This window comes from Eupeodes corollae, chromosome 2 (genome assembly GCF_945859685.1).
Source record: "Eupeodes corollae chromosome 2, idEupCoro1.1, whole genome shotgun sequence".
In the NCBI taxonomy this organism is placed as follows: Eukaryota; Metazoa; Arthropoda; class Insecta; order Diptera; family Syrphidae; genus Eupeodes; species Eupeodes corollae.
Window position 1 is genome coordinate 38,617,911 of NC_079148.1, and position 23,641 is coordinate 38,641,551.

Consider the following 23,641-nt stretch of genomic DNA (forward strand, 5'->3'; position numbering starts at 1 on the left):
GATGAGAATTCCTAGAAGTGCGAGTATTACGCCTGAATTGTTAAAGGGGTGGAATGCAACTGGCTAATTCGACAGAACATTGTTTGTAAAAATATCTATAAAATAATGAAAGGCATGAAACATTGCGACGGTGTTCTAGCGATGCAAATGTTTCGATTATAGTTCTGTCGCCTATCATTTTTAAAGCCCTTTTTGAATTCTATCCAAGAGATATAAACTTGTTTTGGGGGCACCTGCCCAGATTGCGAATTATATTCAAGCTTTGGACGGATAAAAGCTTTGTAGATCAGAAGGTGTGAAACATTTCTTGCATCTTAGGAGAAATCCTAAGCACCTGGCAGCATTTTTGGCTATATCAAATATGTGATCATTCCATAAGAGGTGATCTGTGATATTCATACCGAGTAATGAAAGTTGATTAGTTTCCTGGATGCAAGTGCCGCTCATGGATAGCGGCATCGCGGGTGGGTTACGCTTTAACGACAGGAGACAGCATTGAGTTTTCAAAGCACTAAATTCTACACGGTTTTTGATTCCCCATTGTACAATGCTGGTGAGATCAGAATTTAATGAGGTTATCATACGCTGCCGTTTAAATTCCAATTCTGAAGGACAAGGTTGTGAATCTAGAAACGAATATGAAAAGCTGAGGGTACTGTCGTCAGCGAAACAGTTAAATGGATTGGAAGTGACAGACAAAAGATCGTTTATGAATATAAGGAAGAGAGTCGGAGACAACACGGAGCCCTGAGGTACACCAGCATTTATTTTATGAATTTCAGACTTCAAACCATCCAATACAACTTGTATTGAACGGTTAGAAAGGTAATTTCTAATCCAACGAAGAAGGGATTCATCAATACCAAAAGCACGCATTTTCAATAAGAGAGCTTGGTGCCAAACTCTATCAAATGCTTTTGAAATATCAAGTGCAATAATTTTAGTTTCTACGAAACGATGTAAAGATTTGTTCCACTGTTCGGTGAGATGAACCATGAGATCACCAGTGGACCTATTGCTACGAAAGCCATACTGTCGGTCATGAAGAAGCTTTCGATCTTAAAGATATTTCTTAAGCTGAAAATTAATCAGCGTTTCCATGACCTTAGAAAGAAGGGACGTAAGTGCAAGTGAACGATAGTTTAAGGGAGAGGAGTATTCACCTTTTTTAGGGACAGGATAGACAAATGCAGTTTTCCATTCACTCGGGAAGAGACCTGTAGAATAGGACAGATGGAAAAGCTTACGCAGTGGTTTTGCCAGCGTTGAAGAACACCTCTTCAGAACAATAGTGGAAATACTATCCGGGCCAGCGGATTTGCGTATGTCATGGTTTTTCAGTACTCTTTCGACTGCACGAGTGCGAAATAAGATTCGTCCCATAGAATCATTTACGCTCTCAAGAACAGGAGGACTCATGACACTATCCGGTAGCGTTGAATTAACAGCAAAATGGTAAACAATGAAGAACTGAGTTGTTCAGCACCATATAAGAATATGCTACTTACACCATGTCCAATTTTTATGTAATTTGATTAATACAAAACTAATTTTTTTGTACACAAACATGCAAATAAACAGACCATAATATATTATCTGTTAAGTCAACTCCTCCACAGGTTTTTTCCCAAATTTTGACTTGACTCCGATCTCCGACGGGAATCGAGTCAAATCAAGCTCATTTCAACTCGATTCAGGTACATACAAATTTGAGGCGATCTTCAAGCTCGCTTCAACATCACATGTTAATGTAGTGGTCTACGAACAAACCCCTCCTAGAAGCAATTGTTATATGAACATTTTTTATAGAACCTATATTTCCAGATGTTTTCTAACCATTTCTTCTTGAAAGTTGTCAATTTTATTAGTTTTAATAAGTTTGTTTAACGTGAAACTAATAATTTTTAGTTTCTTATTAATTTAAATTTATGACAAATTTCAATTTTCTTATAATGATTTCCTTTATTTAATTAAAAAATTACAACTGTGGCAAGTTCTGTGTCCAAGAGAAAAAAGGGCACATTTAAGATGTTGCAATGCAATTTATAGGTTAGTTAAGTTAAGTTGAGTGAAGTGAAGTTGTATATATTTCATTAAAATATGTTTAGAAAAAGTATTATGCAAAATGTACTAAACATCCTCCCCACCTTGAGGAGATGCGGTTTCCTCAATTTCAATAGGAAGTCTTCTTAGTTTCATTGAAGCGCGTTCAATAATGCCAGTTGACGTTTTTACTGTTGCTTTGCGAACGATGTCATCCTTTCCCGGCTGCACCTCTATGATTTTTCCCAGCTTCCATTTGAGCGGTGGTGAGTTTTCTTCAACTATGAGCACGACATCACCGATTCTAAGATTGTTCTGTGACTGTGACTGCTTCCACTTTGTTCTCAGTTGCAAGTTTTGGAGGTATTCTGTCGACCAACGTTTCCAAAACATTTGAAAGTACCATTGAAGGAGCTGATAACGACTCAATGAATTGATGGATTTCACTTCAAGGACGTCTGGTTCTGGCAAGCAAGTAAGTGGACAACCTATAATAAAATGACCTGGGGTTAGTGCATATAAATCAGAAGGGTTATCAGATATTGGAGTTATAGGTCGTGAATTAAGTACGGATTCGATTTGAATTATGATCGTGTTTAGTTCTTGAAAAGTTAGAGATGCATCCTGTAATATACGCTTCATGTGAAACTTTGCGGACTTAACGGCAGCTTCCCACAATCCTCCGAAATGAGGGGATCTTGGAGGAATTGTTTTCCATGTGATATTGTCCGCAGCACAGGTACGAATAACTTCATTTTGAACGTTCGGAGATAGGAGCATTTTATAAACAGATGAAAGCTCATTACGAGCTCCAATAAAATTAGTGGCGTTATCACTATAAATTGTAGAAGGATAACCGCGACGCCCGATAAATCTTTTTAGAGCTGCAAGGAATGCAACTGTTGACAAATCATCAACAACTTCCAGATGAACTGCACGAGTACTGAAGCAGACGAATACAGCAACATATCCCTTAATAGGGGACGTTCCTCGGCGTCGGAAGTGTATGTTAAATGGCCCACATAAATCAACTCCAACAATCAAGAAAGGACGGCATTGTTGAACTCGGGATCTAGGTAAATCTCCCATAATATGTATTTCTGGCACAGGTTGAGCACGAAAACATCTTATACAACGACGACATACCCTTTTGCAAATAATTTTTCCGTGTATTGGCCAGAATTTCTCTCGAATTATGCTTAGAAGGGTTTGAGGCCCTACATGTAAGTATTTGTTATGATAGTATGTTACTATCGCCTTAGTAAACACATGATCCTTGGGTATTAATATCGGGAACCTTGCATCATAATCCAGATCAGCGTTACTTATTCTACCACCTACACGTAAAAGGTTATCACCATCAATAAAAGGACGAAGTGATGCTAGATGTGATCTTCCAGGTATAGGTTTTTTGTTTCGTATAAGCTCGATTTCTGAGGAGAATTGTTCTTGTTGAATTGTTCGGAGTATGCACTTCAATGATGTTTGTAACTCCTTTGGAGTGATTTCCCCATACATTGGCTGTAAGTACTCTCGTTTGACCGCTAAACAGTTATTTTTATATCTAAATAAATATGCCACAACTCTTAGTGTTTTGAGATAATTGTTGTGAAATTTTATTGTTTCCCAAACTGGTTCGACCTTAGATCCAAAAAGAATAATTTTTTGTGTTTTCCGTTCAAGAACTGATTCATCAATTGAATGTTGGCAATTTTCTGCTAGCACTGGCCATTTATCTGCATCTAGTTTAAGATACTTTGGACCATAGAACCAAAGATCTGATTTTAGTAGTTCAAGAGGGTACGCACCTCGGGATATGATGTCTGCAGGGTTCATTTTCGATCGTACATGATTCCATTGATCCACCGTTGTCAGATTTTGAATAATCGCTACTCGATTGGCAACGAAAGTTTCGAAATTTGAAGATGCTTCTGAAATCCAACTCAACACAATAGTGGAGTCTGTCCAGTAGAAAACCTTAGAAAACTTGCCTTTAAAAATATTTAAGATTTTTTCTGTTAGATGAACCATCAATACAGCTGCACATAATTCCAAACGAGGGATTGAAACCTTCTTTACAGGAGCAACTCTAGATTTTGAACATAAGAGGTTTACTGAAATTTCTCCGTTTTCCTTACTGGATCGAATATATAAACATGTACCATATGCGTATTCAGAGCTATCAGCGAAAGCATGAAGTTGAATGTTTTCAGACCCATAAAAAGCTCTACGATCAAATTGAAACTTTCCGACATTTTCTAATTCTTCTCTAAACCTTAACCAACGACTGTGGTATTCCATTGGCAAACTTTCATCCCAATCAAAGCCATGTTGCCAAAGTTGTTGCATAAACACCTTTGCTAAAACTATAATTGGATTTATTAGTCCCAAGGGATCAAAAAGCTTAGCAATTTCAGATAGCACTATTCTTTTTGTAATGGAGTTATTGTTATGGTTCTCAGGGCAGTCATAAAGCAGCTTATCAGATGTTGGATCCCAATAAGTTCCTAAAGTTTTTATTGCGTGTGAATCAGCAATTCTAAAAAGTGATTCCCTATCAACTTCATCTACAGCTTCCAAAATTCTATTGTCATTAGAACACCACTTTCGCAAAATAAATCCTCCTCTTGCCAGCAGTTCTATCAACTCTGACTTTAACTTTAAAGCTTCTTCAAGTGTTGCCGCACCAGTTAACAAATCGTCAACATAAAAATCCATTTTAACAGCCCTAGCAGCATTGGGAAAATTTTTACCTTCATCTAGGGACAGTTGTTGTAATGTTTTTGTTGCAAGGTAAGAAGCGGAGGCGGTTCCATATGTTACCGTATTAAGTTGAAATGTTTTCACCTTATCAGATTCATTTTCTCTCCAGAGAATAAGGTGAAAACAACGATCATCTGGGTGCAGTACAATCTGGCGGTACATCTTTGATATATCAGCAGTAAAGACGAAAGCAAAAAATCGAAATCTAACTGCAATGGAGAAGAGATCTTCTTGAATAACTGGACCAGTGAGAAGAGTATCATTGAGAGACACTCCTGTTGTAGTTTTTGCAGAGCCATCAAAAACAACTCTCATTTTGGTGGTTGAGCTAGATGGTTTCACTACACAATGATGAGGTAGAAAGAAATGAGGTTTAGAGAGATCTACATTTGGTGCAATTTCCATATGGTTCAAAGTAAGGAATTCATTTACAACAGCAGTATACTCTTGACGAAAGCTACTATTTTTGCAAAAACGTCTTTCCAAAGATTTAAAACGATTTAAAGCTTGGGAGTAAGATTCACCCAACTTCAAGGAATCTGATTTAAAAGGCAATCGAACCTGGTATCTTCCATTATCAAATCTACAAACATTAGCCTTAAAGTGCTCCTCACACTCTAACTCCGATTCTTTGAATTTGAACTCTGTATTAATCAGGTCACTTCCATTTTCAATTTCCCAAAATCTCTTGAGTTCCTCACATAATGTTATATCTTTTTGATCTGGGGTTGAAAGGTAGGAACCTTGTTTGTATAGTATTTTTTCCTGATTATGCTGATATGGTCCCGAAACTACCCATCCTAGTACAGTTTTTTGAAGAATTGGTAAATTAGGTCCCAATCTTATTTGACCAATGGACATCAAATCAAAAAAGATATCAGCGCCTAGTACTAAATCAATTTTTTGTGAGACATGGAACGATGGGTCAGATAAAACTATATTTTTTGGTATATTCCAATTGGATATATTTATATTATGCTCAGGAATATTATTAGTTAATCTTCTTAAAATAATGACTTCAACTGTGGTTTTGAATTCCGATGATCGTGAAGTTAAAGTTATATAACCTTTAAACTGGGAAGAACAGAGGCTCTGCGATATTCCACTAATTAACTGACTAGCTTTAACCATTTTTAGTCCGAGAAGGCGAGCAAAGTTTTCGGTTATCAGATTTAATTGGGAACCTGAGTCTAATAAGACGCGACATGGAACTAGTCTATTTATGCCGTCATACACATTGATTAAAGCAGTAGCGAGCAGTGTACTTGGATTTGTACTTTGGCCATCAGAAAAAGATGATGACGTGAGAATGTGTTTAGAATCGGCACCGGAGGAGGAGGGATCAAAAACAGCTGAGTTTGTGTTCAGTTGATATGTTGATTCATCGATGATAACTGGGTTTGATGACGGAGCACTGTCGCAGTGCAATAAAGTGTGATGCAATTGCCCACAGATATGACAACCATTGGCACAACAATGGGATGATGCATGTTGGTCTGTTTTTAGACAATTTTCACACAAGTGTAGTTCTTTAGTTTGCTGATAACGATCAGGCACAGGTAAATTTAAGAATTTAAAGCATTTATATATAAAATGACCAGATTTGTGACAGAATGAACATCTGATTTTCGATTCTGTTGTTGTAATAAATGATTTTTGCACAGGGCGTTGATTATTTAGATTACCCTTATTGTGAGTATTATTCTTAATTGAACTAGTGTTAGATAAAGAATGATTTAAGATGTTACCTTCTATTATTTGGCACCTTTTTTTTATGAAAGCATTGAATTCTACTAGAGTTGGTAAGCGGTCCACAGGGGATTCTTCATTCCAACGATTGGCAGTAAAGTTGTCCAATTTTGATGTCAATAAGTATACTATTAAGTCATCCCATTGTTCGACGGGACGTTTCAAATTCCTCAAGCAGGTCAGATGATTATTGTTCTTGTCAATTAAACTTCGCAACTCCTCAGCTGATGGTTTCGAAACTCGTGGCAAATTAAAGATGCGGTGGAGATGCTCTTGAGCAATGACGCACTTGTTTTCATAGCGTTCCTTTAGCCTCTGCAGAGCCTCTTCATAATTTTCTTCCACAATTTTTAGTCCGTCAATTGGAAATCTTGCTGCTTCACCTAACTTGCTGACCAGATGATGAAATTTAGAGAGATTTTTGAGGTGTGGATTGTTGTGTACAAGAGAGCTAAAGGTCTCAAACCATGACATCCATGTGGTAATGTCGCCTGTAAAAATAGGAAGTTCAATCTTTGGAAGTTTAACTGGATCAAACCTGTTTTGAGTCATATTAAATGATGTTGATGAGTCCAACGATAGACCTTCCAATTTATTTAACATAACCTGAAGTGATGACGATGTGGAGTAGTATGATTCCTCATTATCCGATCGAGTTGTAGTTTTAATTTCGATGGGATCTCCTTCTTCAATTTTTAATTGAACTTTCTGAAAGTTCGCGAACGATTCCATGAGTGCCTCGTGTCGAAGTTTGATTTCTGGAACTGAAGTTAGATCGGGTTTTTGCTCAACTCTCAACACAAAATCACTGCAGCGTTTTATTTGATCGATGAGAACAGATCGTCGTGTTCGAAGTTGTTCCAATTGCTTCTGCTTCTTTTCGTTCACTGAACCTTTCTGTCCATCGTCTTCTTCGTTTTCTTTACCCATGTGGTTGTGGTTAGGTTATAAAAAGATTTGTATTTGTATTATTTGACGTGTTTCTTGATGAAATCACGTCGGGGTCACCAATGTTTAACGTGAAACTAATAATTTTTAGTTTCTTATTAATTTAAATTTATGACAAATTTCAATTTTCTTATAATGATTTCCTTTATTTAATTAAAAAATTACAACTGTGGCAAGTTCTGTGTCCAAGAGAAAAAAGGGCACATTTAAGATGTTGCAATGCAATTTATAGGTTAGTTAAGTTAAGTTGAGTGAAGTGAAGTTGTATATATTTCATTAAAATATGTTTAGAAAAAGTATTATGCAAAATGTACTAAACAAAGTTTTTTTCCCAAGTTAATATAACATTTGATTTTCACAAAACTTTCTTCTTTTTGTGTGTTTATTTATTATTATTCTGACAGATCTTCTTTCAGTTGTACCAATTTTTAAATACAAAAATCTGGCTACTGCGGCTACTACTTTTATTTTAAACAATAAATAAAAAAGAATGACTCGGTTTTGGAACTACATGGCAAGAATTGCATTCGTAAAAAAAATTCTAACTTATTCCAACAGATTTAAATCAGATCAGATTAAAATAAACATTATTATTAACTTTACATAGGTAATCGGTCTGATTTGTCGAATTGAAAATTTCGACATTTTGGTAAAAATTGACTTTCGGTTCAATATCTTTTTAAAAATAAGAAATATTGTTCAGTAAAATTTTGAAAATACATAGCTAAATAATGTTCCATGAATTTTGTGACCTATTAGTTCTAATTGGAGCCTGATAAAATTTAAAGGGCTTTTAGATAAAAGTGCTTTTAGTGTTTCTGTATGAAATCGGATATAAGTTATTTAAATATTTTTTTTTGTTGGTTGAAAGTCCGTCATTTACGAAAATGGGTCACTTAACTATCGCACAACGCATAAATATTGTTAAAACCTGCTACAAAAATGGTGATTCTGAAACCGCCAAATATCGGACTTAAACAGGAGACTATAGTCAAATGGGTGCTTGAACAACAGGCGATGGACGGCTGCGATTTTTCGAAAAAAAATGTCTTCAACGATGAAGCGCATTTCTCACTCAGTGAGAGGTAGTATTTGGGGTTACTTGAAAAGAGGGCTTGAAAGGAGGACATTACATCTACAAAATGTCACTGTTTGTTGCGCTCTTTGGTCCGGAGGTGTGATAGGACCTTACTTCTTTAAAAACCATGATGGAACGACTTTCACCGTCAATTAGGAGCGTTATGGTCATATGATAACCGACTTTTTTGTCTGTTATTAAAGAATACAATTTGGAGAGTGGCATGGCACACAACTAGAGCGAGTATGGTCTACCATACTACCGCTGAAGTTCTTGTCGTGGCGATATCAACTGAACCCAAGATCATACGATTTGATACCGCTGTACTTTTATTTTGTGGGGTACGCAAAAGACAGTGATTATGCAGGTAAACCTTAAACTCTTAAGCACTTGAAATCAACATTTATTAAGTTATGGCTGAGATATCCCCCAATATGTGTCAAAAAGTGGTCGAAAATTGACTCAAAAGAATCGGTATTTGCAACCATTCGCGCGGTGGTCATTTAAATGATGTAGTGTTTCACAAATAATGTAAAAGTTCAAACTTTATAATAAAAAGAAATATTATGTAGACAAAAACATTTAATATTAGTTTTATTTACGTTTAAATTTGAAACCGCCCTGTATAATCTTGATTTCCTATTAACGTTGATAAAACGCGCAATTATTCTGACTGGGAACTTACCTTTTGCCTTGTCGGAACCAAATGTCATCCAAGGCATGATATTCAATCATCAACAAAGGTTATTATTCGGCATGAAATTATACGTTCAAAGTATTTGAATTTCTGGATGCAATAAGCCGTTGAACTTTTTGCTATGAATTTTCAAAATTTCTTCCACTCCAATTTCATATAAAATTGTTTAACAAAATTTTTTTAATTTATCCAAATGTATTGCACTTATTGTCAAGGTTTCGAAGTATAAAATAAAATAAAAAAAGAATGATTTGATAAAAAATTAACAAACATTTTTTGGAATTTAATTTCGGTACTATTCTAACTATTGAAAAATACAAAAAATGTTAAATTTAATTAATTAAATTTCTTATTTAAATCGTTATAAAAACTAATTAAAACGCCTAATTCCCTTCAACTATATATAGTACAACAAAAAGCACAAATTCCAATTATTAATAACAATTTTGTTATTAAAAATTTTACATCATAGGCACCAAAGTTCACATCAAATTAAAATTATAAAAATTCAACATTGAAAACTTAGGATTTAATCCGCTTATTTTCCGTATATCATCATCATAACTACCCACACGCTAAATATCTAACGTTTCGATTTAATATATTGATCGATTTGAATTAATTGCGAAATAAATCCTCATATCATCAGCTTTAAAAAAAATACTCATTTAATTTCAGGTAAAAATCAATAATATCAAAAATAACATTTGAAATAAGAATTTCATGTGGCAATTTATTTAATTCAAATAAATAAGGTTTGTATTTTGTTTTTAATTGAATAAATCTATCCCATGGATTGTAAAATTAGCAAAACTTCATTAAAATAATTCACACTGGCAAAATTATAAACTAATTATTTATTTTTAATAAATGAAACAAAAAATTTCATATTATTTCATATGCGTTGCTGATTGAATTGAATTGCAATGAAAATGAAATAAATAAATTATCTCCCTCCGGCTCCGGAAGGGTGGATTTTAAAAAAATTAACTACATATTTAATAAATATTTCAAATTGAATATTTTAATGTTGTCACTATATTGCATCATTATGCAATAATATTGTACAAAAATATTTTATTTCTCATTTCGAAATCCTTTATGCGATTAGGTATAAGGTTCCTCTACATATTCCTGGAAAACAAATTTATTTCATCTAGAAAATTACACATCCTAATTCCTAATGACCAGTCAGAGTCAGAATCAGAATCAGAACCATAGACAGAACCAACATCAGCAATTGAATTAACATTAAATGGCCAAATGATGTTCGAATGTCCAAAAGGACTCGCCCTCTCCTCTCGTTCAAATAGCTTTGGCTTTGGTGAAATGTAGGTATTTATAGGTATGTATGTATATTTGTATACATTTTGAACATAATGCGGTGCTATTTAGAACGTTTTTCTATTTTCAAATAAATCACGCTTACATCCGTTACGTCGAATAAATATTTTACATTATATTGCTTGATGTTATGTAGCCGCCAACAACAACAGCAACAGGATCAAGCATTGCGAAGAGGGATATAAAAACGAGGATAATGGAAATGTCTGTCTGTGGCCACAAATAGGTCAGATGAAAGCAAAAATATAATTTTTTGGTTCGTTTGTTTTTATTTTGACAAAAAGATTTATATTGTGTTAAAGCAATTTATCTCTGAAAGCAAATTTAGAAAAAAAAGCTTCTATACTAAATAAGGATAATTGCACAAATAGGAACGACTTGTAATCTAGTCAGTGTTTAAAAGTGCTCGTCTATAGTTTTATAGTTTAAGTGACTTTTGAATAGAAGTCGAATTAAGGACACAACATTTGCCATCATCAATCGCCAATAAAACTTGTTGGTAATTATGATTTATTTTCTTCACAAAAAATTAATAAAAACTTAAAGTATTGAATTTAATAATTGGTAACTAATTCAAATTCTAAAAAAAGGAGACCCTCTAAACTGCACCGACTACAGAGGCATCAGTCTATTTAACATCGCTTACAAAATATTCTCTGGCCTAATATGTGAACGTCTAGAACAATCTTCAACAACCTGGCAGATTCTTATCAGTCTGGTTTTAGACCAGGAAACTACACAGTCGATCAATTATGCACATTACGGCAGATTCTGGAAAAATCCCATAGCTGTATAGAGCGGAGGAATTCCAGAGATGGAATCAACGGTGGCGTCTACAGTTCCAGTAAGGTTGAACTACTAAGTGAACACCTTATAGGGCTTCTTCGACTTATTCGGAGCCCAGGCCTATATGAAGCGGTTTTATCCGGCTCCCCATACTTGGAGTTATACTTAAGATCTGTTCCTCCAGGTTGAGGGTTGTGCCGTCGGGGTGACTTCCTGGCCACGTAAAAGCTTTCGTAGTTGCGAAGCACCAACAAGCCTCGGATGCATACGATTTTACTGTTGACAACCAACTCAAACGAATTAAGGACAACGAACTGCGGATATGCACGTGGAATGTTGTTGTCGTAAAAGACGACAACACCAAAGATATGTTCTTCGAGCTCTTAGTGATTTAAATGCCAAGCTAAGAAAGGAAGACATCTTTGGTGGAATAATCGAAGAAGAACAGCCTTCACGACAACACTTCCGACAACGTATTCAGGCACATAGATTTTGCTGCGGGCGAAACATCATGGCAGCCAGTAATCGTTTTCCACACCTCAACATCCACAAACTTACTTGGAGTTCTCCAGATCAATATACTGTCAACCAGATTGACCATATTGCGATAGACGCCAGACACGCTCCCAGCATCATGGATGTACGAACTTTCCGAGGATTTAACATCGACTCGGACTACTACCTCGTTGTAGCCAAGGTAGCACTTCGGATTTCCATACCCAAGGCAAAACAGGGAGGTGCTGGGAGAAGATACAACGTCGAAAGGCTACAATCGTCTGAGATCGCCAAATCCTTTTCCGACCTAGTTACAAGTAAACTCTCGCGAAGTTCTCTGCCGCCAACACAATGTATCGAAAACCAGTGGCAACATTGACAAGATGCAATCAGAGGAGCCGCCTCGGATGTGCTGGGTTTCAAGTAGCTACCAACAAGGAACCCCTGGTTTGATGAGGAATGTCGGCAGGCAAATACAGCAAAACAACAGGCACGCAAAGCGGTACTGCATAAAAGGATAAGAGCTGCTCATGAGTTCTATGAGCAGAAGAGGAGAGAGGAACACCGACTTCTCAGAAGGAAAAAGAGAGGGCATGAGAAGTGTGCGGTCAAAGATGTTGAGAGGTTTAAAAGCAGTAATGAGTTCGAAAGTTTTATGAACAGGTGAAACGAAATTTACAGGTACATAAACCTAGAACCAAAGGCTGCAAAGACGAAAGTGGAAACATCATTGTGGAGCCGAAGTCAATGCTGAGGATATGGAGGGACCACTTCTGCAGACTGTATAACGGCGACGACGAACTAAATTCCGCTGTCAGGCAGGATGATCTATTCAACAAAGACGACGAAAGCCAACAATGTCGTCCTTACGACTTAGACGAGTTAAAGTTTGCTATATCTAAGCTGAAGTCTTGAATGTTGAGCTTTTTAAAGCAGCTGGAGATAAGTTGGTTAGGAGCATGCACCAACTTATCTGTAAGATATGCTCGGAAGAAAGCATGCCCCATGAATGAAACCTCAGTATTGTTTGCCCGATTCTGAAAAAAGGAGACCCTCAAAACTGCACCAACTATAGAGGAATCAGTCTACTAACATCGCCTATAAAATCTTCTCTGCCGTAATATGTGAACGTCTAAAGCCGATTGTAAAAAACCTGATAGGTCTTAATCAGTGTGGTTTTAGACCAAGAAAGTCCACAGTCGATCAAATATTTACATTACCGCAGATCCTGGAAAAACCGCAAGAACAACAAATCGATACCAACTATCCTTTCATCGATTTCAAGGCCACATATGACAGCATCTACAGGGACGAGGTGTACAGATCCATGTCTAGTTTTGGCATCCCCGCCAAACTCGTCCGTTTGTGCAGGATGATCATGGAGAATTCACGCTGCTCAATAAAGGTTTGAAACAACTTAACAGAACCTTTCGATGTCAAAAAAGGTTTTAGACCACGTGATGCGCTGTCATGTGATTTTTAACTTCCCATAGGAAGTTATTGTAATGGGTCCGATTTGTCCAATTGAAAGTTTTGACGTTTCTCGACGTTTCAAGGTCCCTAGAGTCGAAATAAAGGATTTTTAGAAAGATGTCTGTGCGTGCGTGTGTACGTACGTTTGTACGTCCGTACGATCGCTACGTTTTTTTCGTCGTCCATAGCTGCAGAACCAGAAGAGATATCGATTTCAAATAAATTTTATTATGCAGATAATAAGGCAGAAAGATGCAGAAAGGGATCTCAAGAAAATTGCGTTTGTGGTTTTTTACCATAGTAGTTTGAAAAAAAGGTGAGAATTTTGGTTAACCCTAAATATCTTACGAACCAAAAACGATAGAGACTTGAATTAAATTGTATATAATATATTGTATAAACAAAATATGTCACCTTCAAAATTTTACGACTAAAATACGATTTCATCTCCAAAACAATTGTGTGCAGCGAAAAATAATGTTTTTGACATCTGATAAAATTTAAAGAAAAATCGAATTGACAGTTTTTTTTTAGAAAAAATAAAAATCTAAAAAAAAAACATTACTCAAAGTTGGTAAAAATTTAATATCGATTCAAATTTCTTTTCAAAAACTTGAAATTTAGGCTTCAAACTAATTCATCTTATAAAAAATATTGTTTTCAACATTCAGTAAAACTTTGAAAAAAATCGAATTGACAGTTTTTTTACAAAAAAATAAAACTCTAAAAAAAAAAACAATACTAAAACTTGTTGAAAATTTATTTTCGACTCAAATAGCTTTTCAAAAAATATTGGCTTCAAACTTATTTTATTTCACAGAAAATATTGTTTCGATTTCAGTAATTTTTATATACAAATCCAACAGTCCGTTTTTTTCATAAAAAATAAAATCTACAAAAATTGTACGCAAATTTGGTAAAACTTGATACGAGTACGTATAGACAAACTTTTAAGCAAGACAAATCGACAGACGGGATGGGAAGCTATCAGTGTGGGTCGCATCGCAGGCTCTTTTTGAACATCGTGCTTGAAAAATAGTACAGAGCTCACACATCAACACTAGAGGCACTATCTTTTAAAAGTCTATCCAGTTAGTAGCATATGCTGATGACATTGATGATGTCAATGGGGCTTTTGTGAGTATTGAGTCAGAGGCGTCAAAAATGGGTTTAACGGTTAATGAGGGCAAAACAAAGAACTTGCTGTCGTTAAGAAAAGACATACAACACCGACGTCTTGGTCAAAACTTCACCATCGACAGACGTAACTTCAAATTAGTCAAGGACTTCGTCTATCTTGGCATCCCAAGAACACCAGCGCTGAAATCAAGCCTAGAATAACTCTTGCTAACCGCTGTTTCTTTAGACTAAGAAAGCAATCGAGTGGTAAAGTCCTCTGTCGAGTTACCAAAGTGGCGCTATATATACTACCCTCTTCATACCCGCCCTGCTATATGGTGCAAAAGCATGGACTAATGATAGAAGCGGATGAAAGCACCTTAGGTCGTTTCGAGAGACCAAAAACCAAAAACCACAAAATAAAATAGTATAATACTTAAATTTGGTAAGAATTATTTTATCTTGTGAACAAAGAAATAAATTAACTTCAAAATATATTCACTTTATAATAAATATTGTTGTTAAAATTTTTCAGTTTTCTTTACAAAAACAGTAAACAAAAGTTTTAAAGCCCAACCTATGTAATTTGAAAAAATGTTGTGTGACAAAATCTTAATAGTTCAAACTTATATCAACGACTTAATATTTGTATGTTATCCAACTAACAGAGTTGTAAAGACTTAAGTCTTTTAATGACCGCTGTCAGTAAAGTCATATTCAATCAATTGAAAATTTTAGCTAAAAGTTAAAAGTCATTTTCTTGACTTTGACTTGAATCCAATTGACTCACAGTCAACTTGACTTCAGTCTGTTTGACTCTGTAGAGTCTTTAAAGTAACTTTAAAGCCAATTTGGAAAAAGTCATTAAAATACATTTTTTTAATTTATTCATTTTTCGTAAGAACGTTAGAACGTGTGTACACACGCAGGCACAAACATCTCTCTAAAAATCTTTTATTTCGACTATAGGAACCTTGAAACGTCGAAAAATGTCAACATTTTCAATTAAGCAATTCGGACCGATTACAATAACTTAATACGGGAAGTTAATAAATTAAACAAAACACATTCATTTCATTCCAAATAATGTATATTTGTAAAATCACTGTTATTTCATTGCTCACAGCTGTACATAGAAATGAATAGTTTTTTAAAAAAGAAAGCTAAATGATTTGAAAAAAAAGCAAATGATTTATGTCAACAAGTATTTCTTCAATGACCTGAATTAATAAAAAACATGTAAAAATTGTAACTCCCCTTGATTATTTTGATCTACAGCAATTTTTGAGTATCATTGTTGTAGATCACTTACATGGTTTTATTTCAAAATTAAGCTGATATTATGTATTTGGGAAAGTATTGTATAAACTTTAGAAAACTTCTTGATTCTCGGGAATATTTACAATCATAAAAAAGGTAATTCAAATTTCAAATGCTTCTCAGCGAACTAATATTAATATATACTTAAAAATGTGTTTCTTTATGTATATGTTTCATAATACACAACCTTGGGTGCTAATTTCAATACCTATTACCTACTTTCATCAATCATTCCATTCCACAAAACCGACAGCATCAGAGGCTATCAACCTTGCATACAATTTGCACATCATATAACATGGAATATTGTCATATTACAATGCCATAGCCATAGTCAAGTCATATAGATAATAGCCTTAGCCGGAGTCATCCTGGATTTCAGGGTAAAATATGTATATATGAAGGTATACGGTACAGTATGATATTCCCTTAGAGCAGGGTGTCCCTAATGACAATACTGAGTAGGTGATGATATGATGATGCTCTTTGGTCGTGCTGAAGCGGCAAAATGTTATATGTTGTAGTAGTAGTTGTTGTTGTGTTGTTGGTGGATGTTGACTGTTGGGGTCGGTGGGTGAAAGAAGTATAATAACAGCAGGATGTTAGGACATGTTGAATAAATCTCTCATAAATATTCATTACAATTGACGCTCAAGTGAATGTTCGTTGTCAGGCAGTACATGTTTGTTGTGGTAACACCACATAAAGAGAGATATCCCTTAATCTGTTTGTTTCAGTAAAAATTCACAGTACCGTGATGAAAAGCTAATTATTATTACTAAAATATATTTTAAAATTAATTTGAATCTACTGTTTTTGAAACGTAAGGACTCATTTTGCATCAAGGCTATTTTAAATCACATAAAGGGCTGTTCAATAGGAATGGTTTGAATTTGACAGCTCTTGGTGGCCATATTTTTTCTTTTACTTTCTGTCAAAATATCTTCTTTTAGTCAGTCTCTACTCTAGTCACTTCCAAGTCGACTATTTAACTTTTAGTCAATTCCGCATCACTCACTAAAGCATGGCCGGTTGCAGATCATACAATGGCGAATTTTGCGTCATGATTTAGGCCTACACTCATACAAAATCCAACGGGCCCAGGAGCTGAAACTAAACCCTTTTTGGAAGCAGTTGGAAGTTGATCCCTATTTTGGTCAAAATACCATTTTTAGATAAAGGGTTCGTAAACAAGACTAATTGCTGGATTAAGGGCGACACCAATCCACACGAGATTCACTTTAATGTTTGGTGCATTGGGCATCATCGGTCTGTCAAAATCAAATCAAATGGGGTGGCGCAACAGTCCGTTGTGAACCAGGGCCTAGTGACTTACAACTCTCAACCATTCCTGTGTGCGAGTACTGTTGTCAGGAATGGAAGGGACCTACAATTTAAGGCCGAATCCGAACGGCTAGTTTGAGAAAGCACTTTTTCATGACAAGAATTACTCTTGAAGGAATTGTCAATTCCTCGCAAGAGGCAGTACCCGCGAAAATTATTTTTTTTTTAAATTATGGTGGCACAGGCAGGGATTGAACCCAAGACCTCTTGCATGACAGTCCAACGCACTAACCATCATGCTACGGGTACTACATCATCGGTCTGTACTTCTTCGAAAATTATGCTGGCCAGGCCATCACCGTTAATGGCGATCCCTATAGATAAATGATAACCAAGTTTTTGTTATATAAATTGGATGATTTGGACAGTGGACACTAAAGACATAATCGATGTTCTTATCACGAGCCGATTCGACTTGAATAAGCCACAAAAATCAGGTGATTTGACCTCTTTTCTTGTGACGTTTTCTTAAGTCGGCTTCCAAATACAACATAATCAATGCAATCGTTCAAATTTAGCCTGAACTGTACGTTTCCCATGCGCTCCAACCAGCGAAGCCACGGCGGCCGCGTCTACTTAAACTATGTTATATATTTCACAAATAGTTTAATTGATATGTCTCTCAAATAAAGATACAATGTTATTGATGTCTCATATACAACTTGTTTTATTCAATTTCAAAACCGACCCGCTTTGAATTGAAAGCCCTTCAGGAAACATTTTTATAGAGAATAATTTCACTTTACTCGAGGTTGAGGTACGAAGATTCGACATAGAAACAAAATTTTTCCACAGTAGCATCATTTTCGAACATAAACGATTTTATCTCCAAAACAATTTTAAGCAACGAAGAAAAACGTTTTTGACATCTGGTAAAATTTTTGACAAAAATCGAATTGATAGTATTTAACAAAAAAAAACGTAAAAAAAACCTTACTAAAAGTTAGTTGAAATATATTTTTGGCTCTAATTTCTTTTAAAAAATTTAAGATTTTGACTTCAAACTATTTTTATCTCACAAAAAATATTGTTTAATAAAAACCCAACTGTCATTTTTTTTTCATAAAAATTGAAATCATCAAAAAATAGTAGGCAAATTCTACTAGAACTGGTAAAAATTGGATTTCAACTAAAAATCGCGTTTTGAAATCAAACTATTTCGAAATATACAAAGTATTTTTGGTAACTTAAAATTTTTTAAGAATAATTCAACTGACAACGTTTTTAATAAAACACTAAAATCTACAAACTTTTCAAGCAAGACAAATCGGCAGACGGGATGGGAAGTTATCAATGAAGGTCGCATCCCTCCCTCTTTTTTTTCTTTTTAAATTTTAATAGGAACTAACGACGATGTTCTTTCAAGTAAAGAGATTTTTTTTTACCACACATCGAGAATGTATAATGCTTAACCGAACTCCGTTTTGTTTTTCCTCCTAATTTAAATACTCAAAATATATTCAAAGTTTTAAGAACACTGTGCTTTGTACACCCGTATCTCCTCTTAAGTCCTTCCCTTTATTTTCTTCCGCTTCTACTGGGTTCCAACGTTAACATTTTAAGAGTATTAATAACCTCTTTAGTGCTTGTAAGCTTAAAAAGAAATGAAGACATTACATTTTTTTCTGAACAAGCTTATTTATTCTTTATATAATATTTGGTGATCAAAAATGCCTTCAAAATTCAAATTTTAAATTCAAAAACCTTGACTGTCAAATGACATTTTAGAATATTAAAAAAATTGTAATTTGCAAAGTTAGCAATGTGGGTCACATGTCAGTTCCGTTTTGAATTTTAATTTTGTTTACTTTAATTTTTGATAAATCTTCATGTGATTCATTTCAACAGGCTTTACAATTTTTCGAGATTTAAGTACATGAAACTTTTTTAAAGTAAATAATTCACTTAACCCTTTATAACTAAACACAAACAGTAAGCGAGTAATGAACTTTCTCTTAAAACTTTTGTATCCACTTCACGCCTTTAGTAAAATTGAATAGAAACAATGTCATTAAATAATTATAAATTCCATCTGTCAGTAAAATTTCGATATCAATGATGTCTTTGCTGTTAAAAATAATGTCGTCATAGTCAATAAACCTGAATCTTAGATTTTGTTTTAATCCTCCAATATCCAGTTAATGGTTATCAACGTTATTCTAGAAAATGAAATATAAATAAATACTGTTAATAAGTGTTCATTATTTTGGGACTCACTTAATGTTTTTAAGTTATATCAATTTCTAAAAGTTAGTAAATATACTGGTACAATCCACCTTAAAAAGGATATAAAAGTTGAGAAGCTTCTGCAAAAATTTTGTTAAAATGTAGTGAACGAAAGTATAACCCACAAATAAAGCACTAAATTTTTAGTGAACTGTAATAAATATGAAATCAAATATGTTTACACATAAATGTAAATTCACAAACATTTTAATTTTCGACACTTACTAATTTTTATTTAATAGTCCTGAATTTTTTAATACTCGTAGAAAAACGTGTATTTTATATTAGCTTTAATTTCATCTAATTTTATTTAAATTATTCGTAATTTTTAAATTCTTAAAGCTTATATTTAAATAAAGATGTTCACTTGCTTAGATTGTTGGTCTTTGGTATAAAATTATATCCTCCTGACAAGTACGGAAAAATAAACGCAGAGACTTTTCCATCAACATTGACTTTTTCACTTGCATTAATTTACACAGATCCTGAAGGTATAGCTACTTGAAAGCTTGAAACCCGTGGGCAAAGAAGTTTAAATTAAAGTGTTCATCCGATTCTGTATTTTTCCGTGAGTGCGCCTTTGAAACAGATATACGATTGGTATAGGTATCCCAATGCCATACAACTACGTGGAAATCTGAGGCCACGTATCCCTTTTGTATCACTGTTTGTTTTATTTGTTTTAATTTGATTGGCTGATACAAATTACACGCATTGCTATTTTTTTCAATAATCTGTTTAAACTCAAGGTTTTTCGAACAATGCAATTAAGTGATGGAACATTTTGCTTGAGGGGAGAAAAATCGTTATAGTGTGAAAATTAATTAATTGAGTTGAAATTGTATAAATACAAAAAACACTAATCTTAGATTGTGATTTAGTAGTTTAAAAAATAAAAATGTTAAATACAGTGTTTTGTATAAAATGAGACAAGTGTTGGAGTCATTATTTATATTGGTTCTTAAGAGTAGTAGTAGTAGTAGTATGTGATTTTATTAAGCAATAATAATTTGTCTTTGTTTTACATTTTTCACAATATTAGAGCATTGGACTGTGCCGTCAGCCTGAAAGAGAGAGTATTATTTAAACAAAGTTTAAATTTACATATACTTTAAAAATAAAAAGGCTTCATTGATTTGATTGAAATAAATTGAAAAAATTGTTATCAATATCTTATGATTGAATTTAAAGTTAGTGTACACAAAATTATAAAGCTTCATTCAGAATTTGGTTTCTATATCTTTGTGCAGTTAAGACAAAACTACTTAGAACATTCCAGTTTGATCCATTAAGCACTTCGAGAGTTTCCCTAATGCGCATAACGGATTGGTTACAAAACAGGGCAAATCCCTGTGAAGTGGAGTACGTTTTCCACTGTTCTATGGTTGCAAAGAGTACACTCCGCGTTTTTTTCAGGGCCATATGGTCGGTAGCTTAACCGTATCAGCTCTTCTGTGGTTTCAAAGATGGTTGAAATGGTCTTTAGCGGATACTTGTCATGGAGATAGTTGTTTTCACCAAGGTTGTGCTGCAAGGCCTTATACAAATTACGAGATTAACTGCCTTCAGCTCTTTCCGTAAAGTTCTCGAAAATTTTGGCATCAATTCTTTCCAACAATATTTGGAAGGTCGGGTCCCAGTTTCTCCAATCGCTTTCCACTAACTGAACATTATGTAGCACCTCCAAACAAGACCATTCTACGAAGAACTGTGACCTCTCTCGGAGCAGCTGTCTCACAATGGCATTAGGTAGTCGATGATTTGGAAGCGCCAACACTTTTTTAATATAATTTAGATGCATCTTCAGCGTGAAAATATATAGTTGCGGGACTCCGGTCTCTGAGTGCAGCATATACGTAGGTGTATGCTCAGGGAGCCAGAATATTTTTTTTGAGGAATTATCTTAAAAACTTTTCAACCTCCTCGTACTGTAGAAATCTCCACACTTGACCAGCATAGCATAAGATCGACCTCATAACCGCTTCGAAAAGTTTATATTTTGCACTTGGTGCTACATATTTTTTCCCCAGCACTCCCTTCCAGTTGCAGTTGATGGCTTGTTTAGATTCTATTAGTTTTGCCTGCAGGTGCTCCAAGGTACTTATACTCCTTAACCAAATCCAGTGCGACATTATTCCAGGTGCATCTCTCTTCTTTGGCGTATCTACCAGATCCATTTCGAAATATCAAAATTTTTAATTTGTCGGTATTGACTGTGAGGTTCCAGAGGTCGCAATATATTTTAAGCTTATTTATCATCATTTGCAGCATTTGAGGTGATTCCGCAAAAATTACAATATCGTCCGCATACATAAGTGCTTTGATGTGGTACCAGCAAACATTACTCCTCCGGCAAGAGCCGATGTGATGTCATCTAAAAAAAAGAGAGAACAGGAGTGGGCTTAGGAAACATCCTTGCTTGACTCCAGCCGATGTTTTAAACCAATTGGATCCTTCGTTACCGTTCCATATAGCTGTCATATTGCTTTCATAGAGCCACCTTAGTACTGTAGTTTATGGGAGATTCCAAGGCAGCTAAGCTCGTAAAAAAGGGCGTCTCTATCGATTAAATCAAAAGCCGCTTTGAAATGAACGAAAAATGCGTACCTACGGCTTCTTTCTCTTGTCTAGATAGGATCTAGCAATGCAGGTGAGGGTGAAAATATGATCAACAGTAGAGTATTATTTCCTGAAGCCTGCTTTGAACTCGATGAGTAGTTTGTTTTGTTGTATCCAATTTAAAAGTCGGCCAAGAATAACTCCGGTGAAGATTTTCGTTATAGTTTTGAAAACAGAGATACCTCGATAATTACAAGGGTCATTTACGTCACCTTTTTTGAATAAAGGCAAAATGATGGTTTTGGGGAAGCTTTCGGGAATGACACCTTCGTCAAATATATACATAGTTCAAAGCAGTCGTTGGTTTTTCAAACAAGTTTTCGATGACGTTTATGAAAAATTCATATGGGACTCGGTCCTCACCTGCTGCCTTGTTGTATTTGCATCTATGTATTACCTCGATGACTTCTTGCGTAGAAAAATGTTGGTCCAGCCTATTGTTTTCTATGGAAGGGGTAGCGTATAACAAGGAGTTTGGATTTGTCCTTGAGTTTAGAAGATTTTCGAAGTGATGAGCTAAAACATTCATGTTTATTTCGATTTCTCTTGCAAAGGGAATCCGTTTAGCGATCGGGCAAGACTCCAAAAAGACTTGTCCCTAACCTCTGATAATTTTCGTAAAAGCTGTTGAGTGTAGTAGTGTTGCTTTTTCTTACATATCCTTTTGTATGCTTTATTTGCTTCCTGATACATCCTTTTCGAAAAGTCTGAATTAGTATTGGTTCTTAAGATATTCTTACTAATTTGTAACAGTTGTGTGGTTTATACTTCCAAAGAAAATTATTGTAATCGGTCCGAAGTGTAAAATTGAAGATAGAAGACAGATAGAACCTAAATACTTTCAAAAATGTCAACATTTTGGTTGACCCTTAATATCTCTCGACTCTAAAGAATTCAATTTGATATTATTCATTAAGAATTGATTTCAAGTTTCTTTAAAGAATAACTTTTGCACATAAAGAAATATTTTTAGGAAAATCGGAATGAAGCGAAGTTTGTAATACACACAAAAAAAAACCGAAACAAAATACTATCAAAACTTGGTAAAATTTGATTTTCGAATCGAATATCTTGGCAATAATTACAAATATTACCTTAAAATTTATATTATAATATTCAAAAATGTTGTTTTTTTTTTAATTTTTAGAAAAATCAGTAAACAGTTCTTTAAAAAAAGAAAAAAAATTGCTCAAAATAGCTAAGAACTAGAATTAACAAAAGTATTGATTTAGTTATAATATTTTAATAAACTTTACATCGTTTTGGAGAAAGTAAACTTATTGAACTTAATATTTCTAAGGCATTTGATTAAGTTTGGCATCAATCGCTCTTATAGAAAATGCGTGCTTTTGGTACTGATGTATATCTTCTTTGTTCAGTTTAAAATTAAGTATTGGACGGCTTCAAATCTAATATCCACAAAATAAACACTGGTGTGGCCCAGGGCTCCGATGTTCTTTCTTATTTTTATAAATGATCTTTTGTCTAAAACTTTATACCACTAAATTGTTTCGCTGATAATAGTGCCCTCAGCTTTTCATATTTGTTTTAAGATTGACATCCTTATTCTTTGGATGAGGACTACCATGGGCAGCGTATGATAAGCTCATTAAAATCTGATCTTGACACCATTGTCG

General features: G+C 34.6%; 1 protein-coding gene across 1 annotated transcript; it reads right to left on the reverse strand.

Annotated features, from left to right (window-relative positions):
• Positions 1 to 1,952: 1,952 nt before the first annotated feature.
• LOC129946883 (uncharacterized) lies at positions 1,953 to 5,787 on the reverse strand. Its single transcript, XM_056057251.1, has 2 exons — positions 3,852 to 5,787; positions 1,953 to 3,785 (listed from the first exon to the last, which is right to left on the reverse strand). The coding sequence occupies exons 1-2, from the start codon at positions 5,665 to 5,667 to the stop codon at positions 2,131 to 2,133; spliced, it is 3,471 nt and encodes a 1,156-aa protein (XP_055913226.1). The 5' UTR covers positions 5,668 to 5,787; the 3' UTR covers positions 1,953 to 2,130.
• Positions 5,788 to 23,641: the final 17,854 nt, after the last annotated feature.

What these genes read in the sequence shown, in the direction of transcription:
- LOC129946883 (XM_056057251.1), bottom strand. Translation starts at nt 5,667, where the DNA reads ATGTCCATTGGTCAAATAAGATTGGGACCTAATTTACCAATTCTTCAA. An exon ending in TGCAGACATCATATCCCGAG is followed by an intron (nt 3,786 to 3,851) that starts GTGCGTACCCTC and finishes ATCTTAAACTAG; the next exon opens with ATGCAGATAAATGGCCAGTG.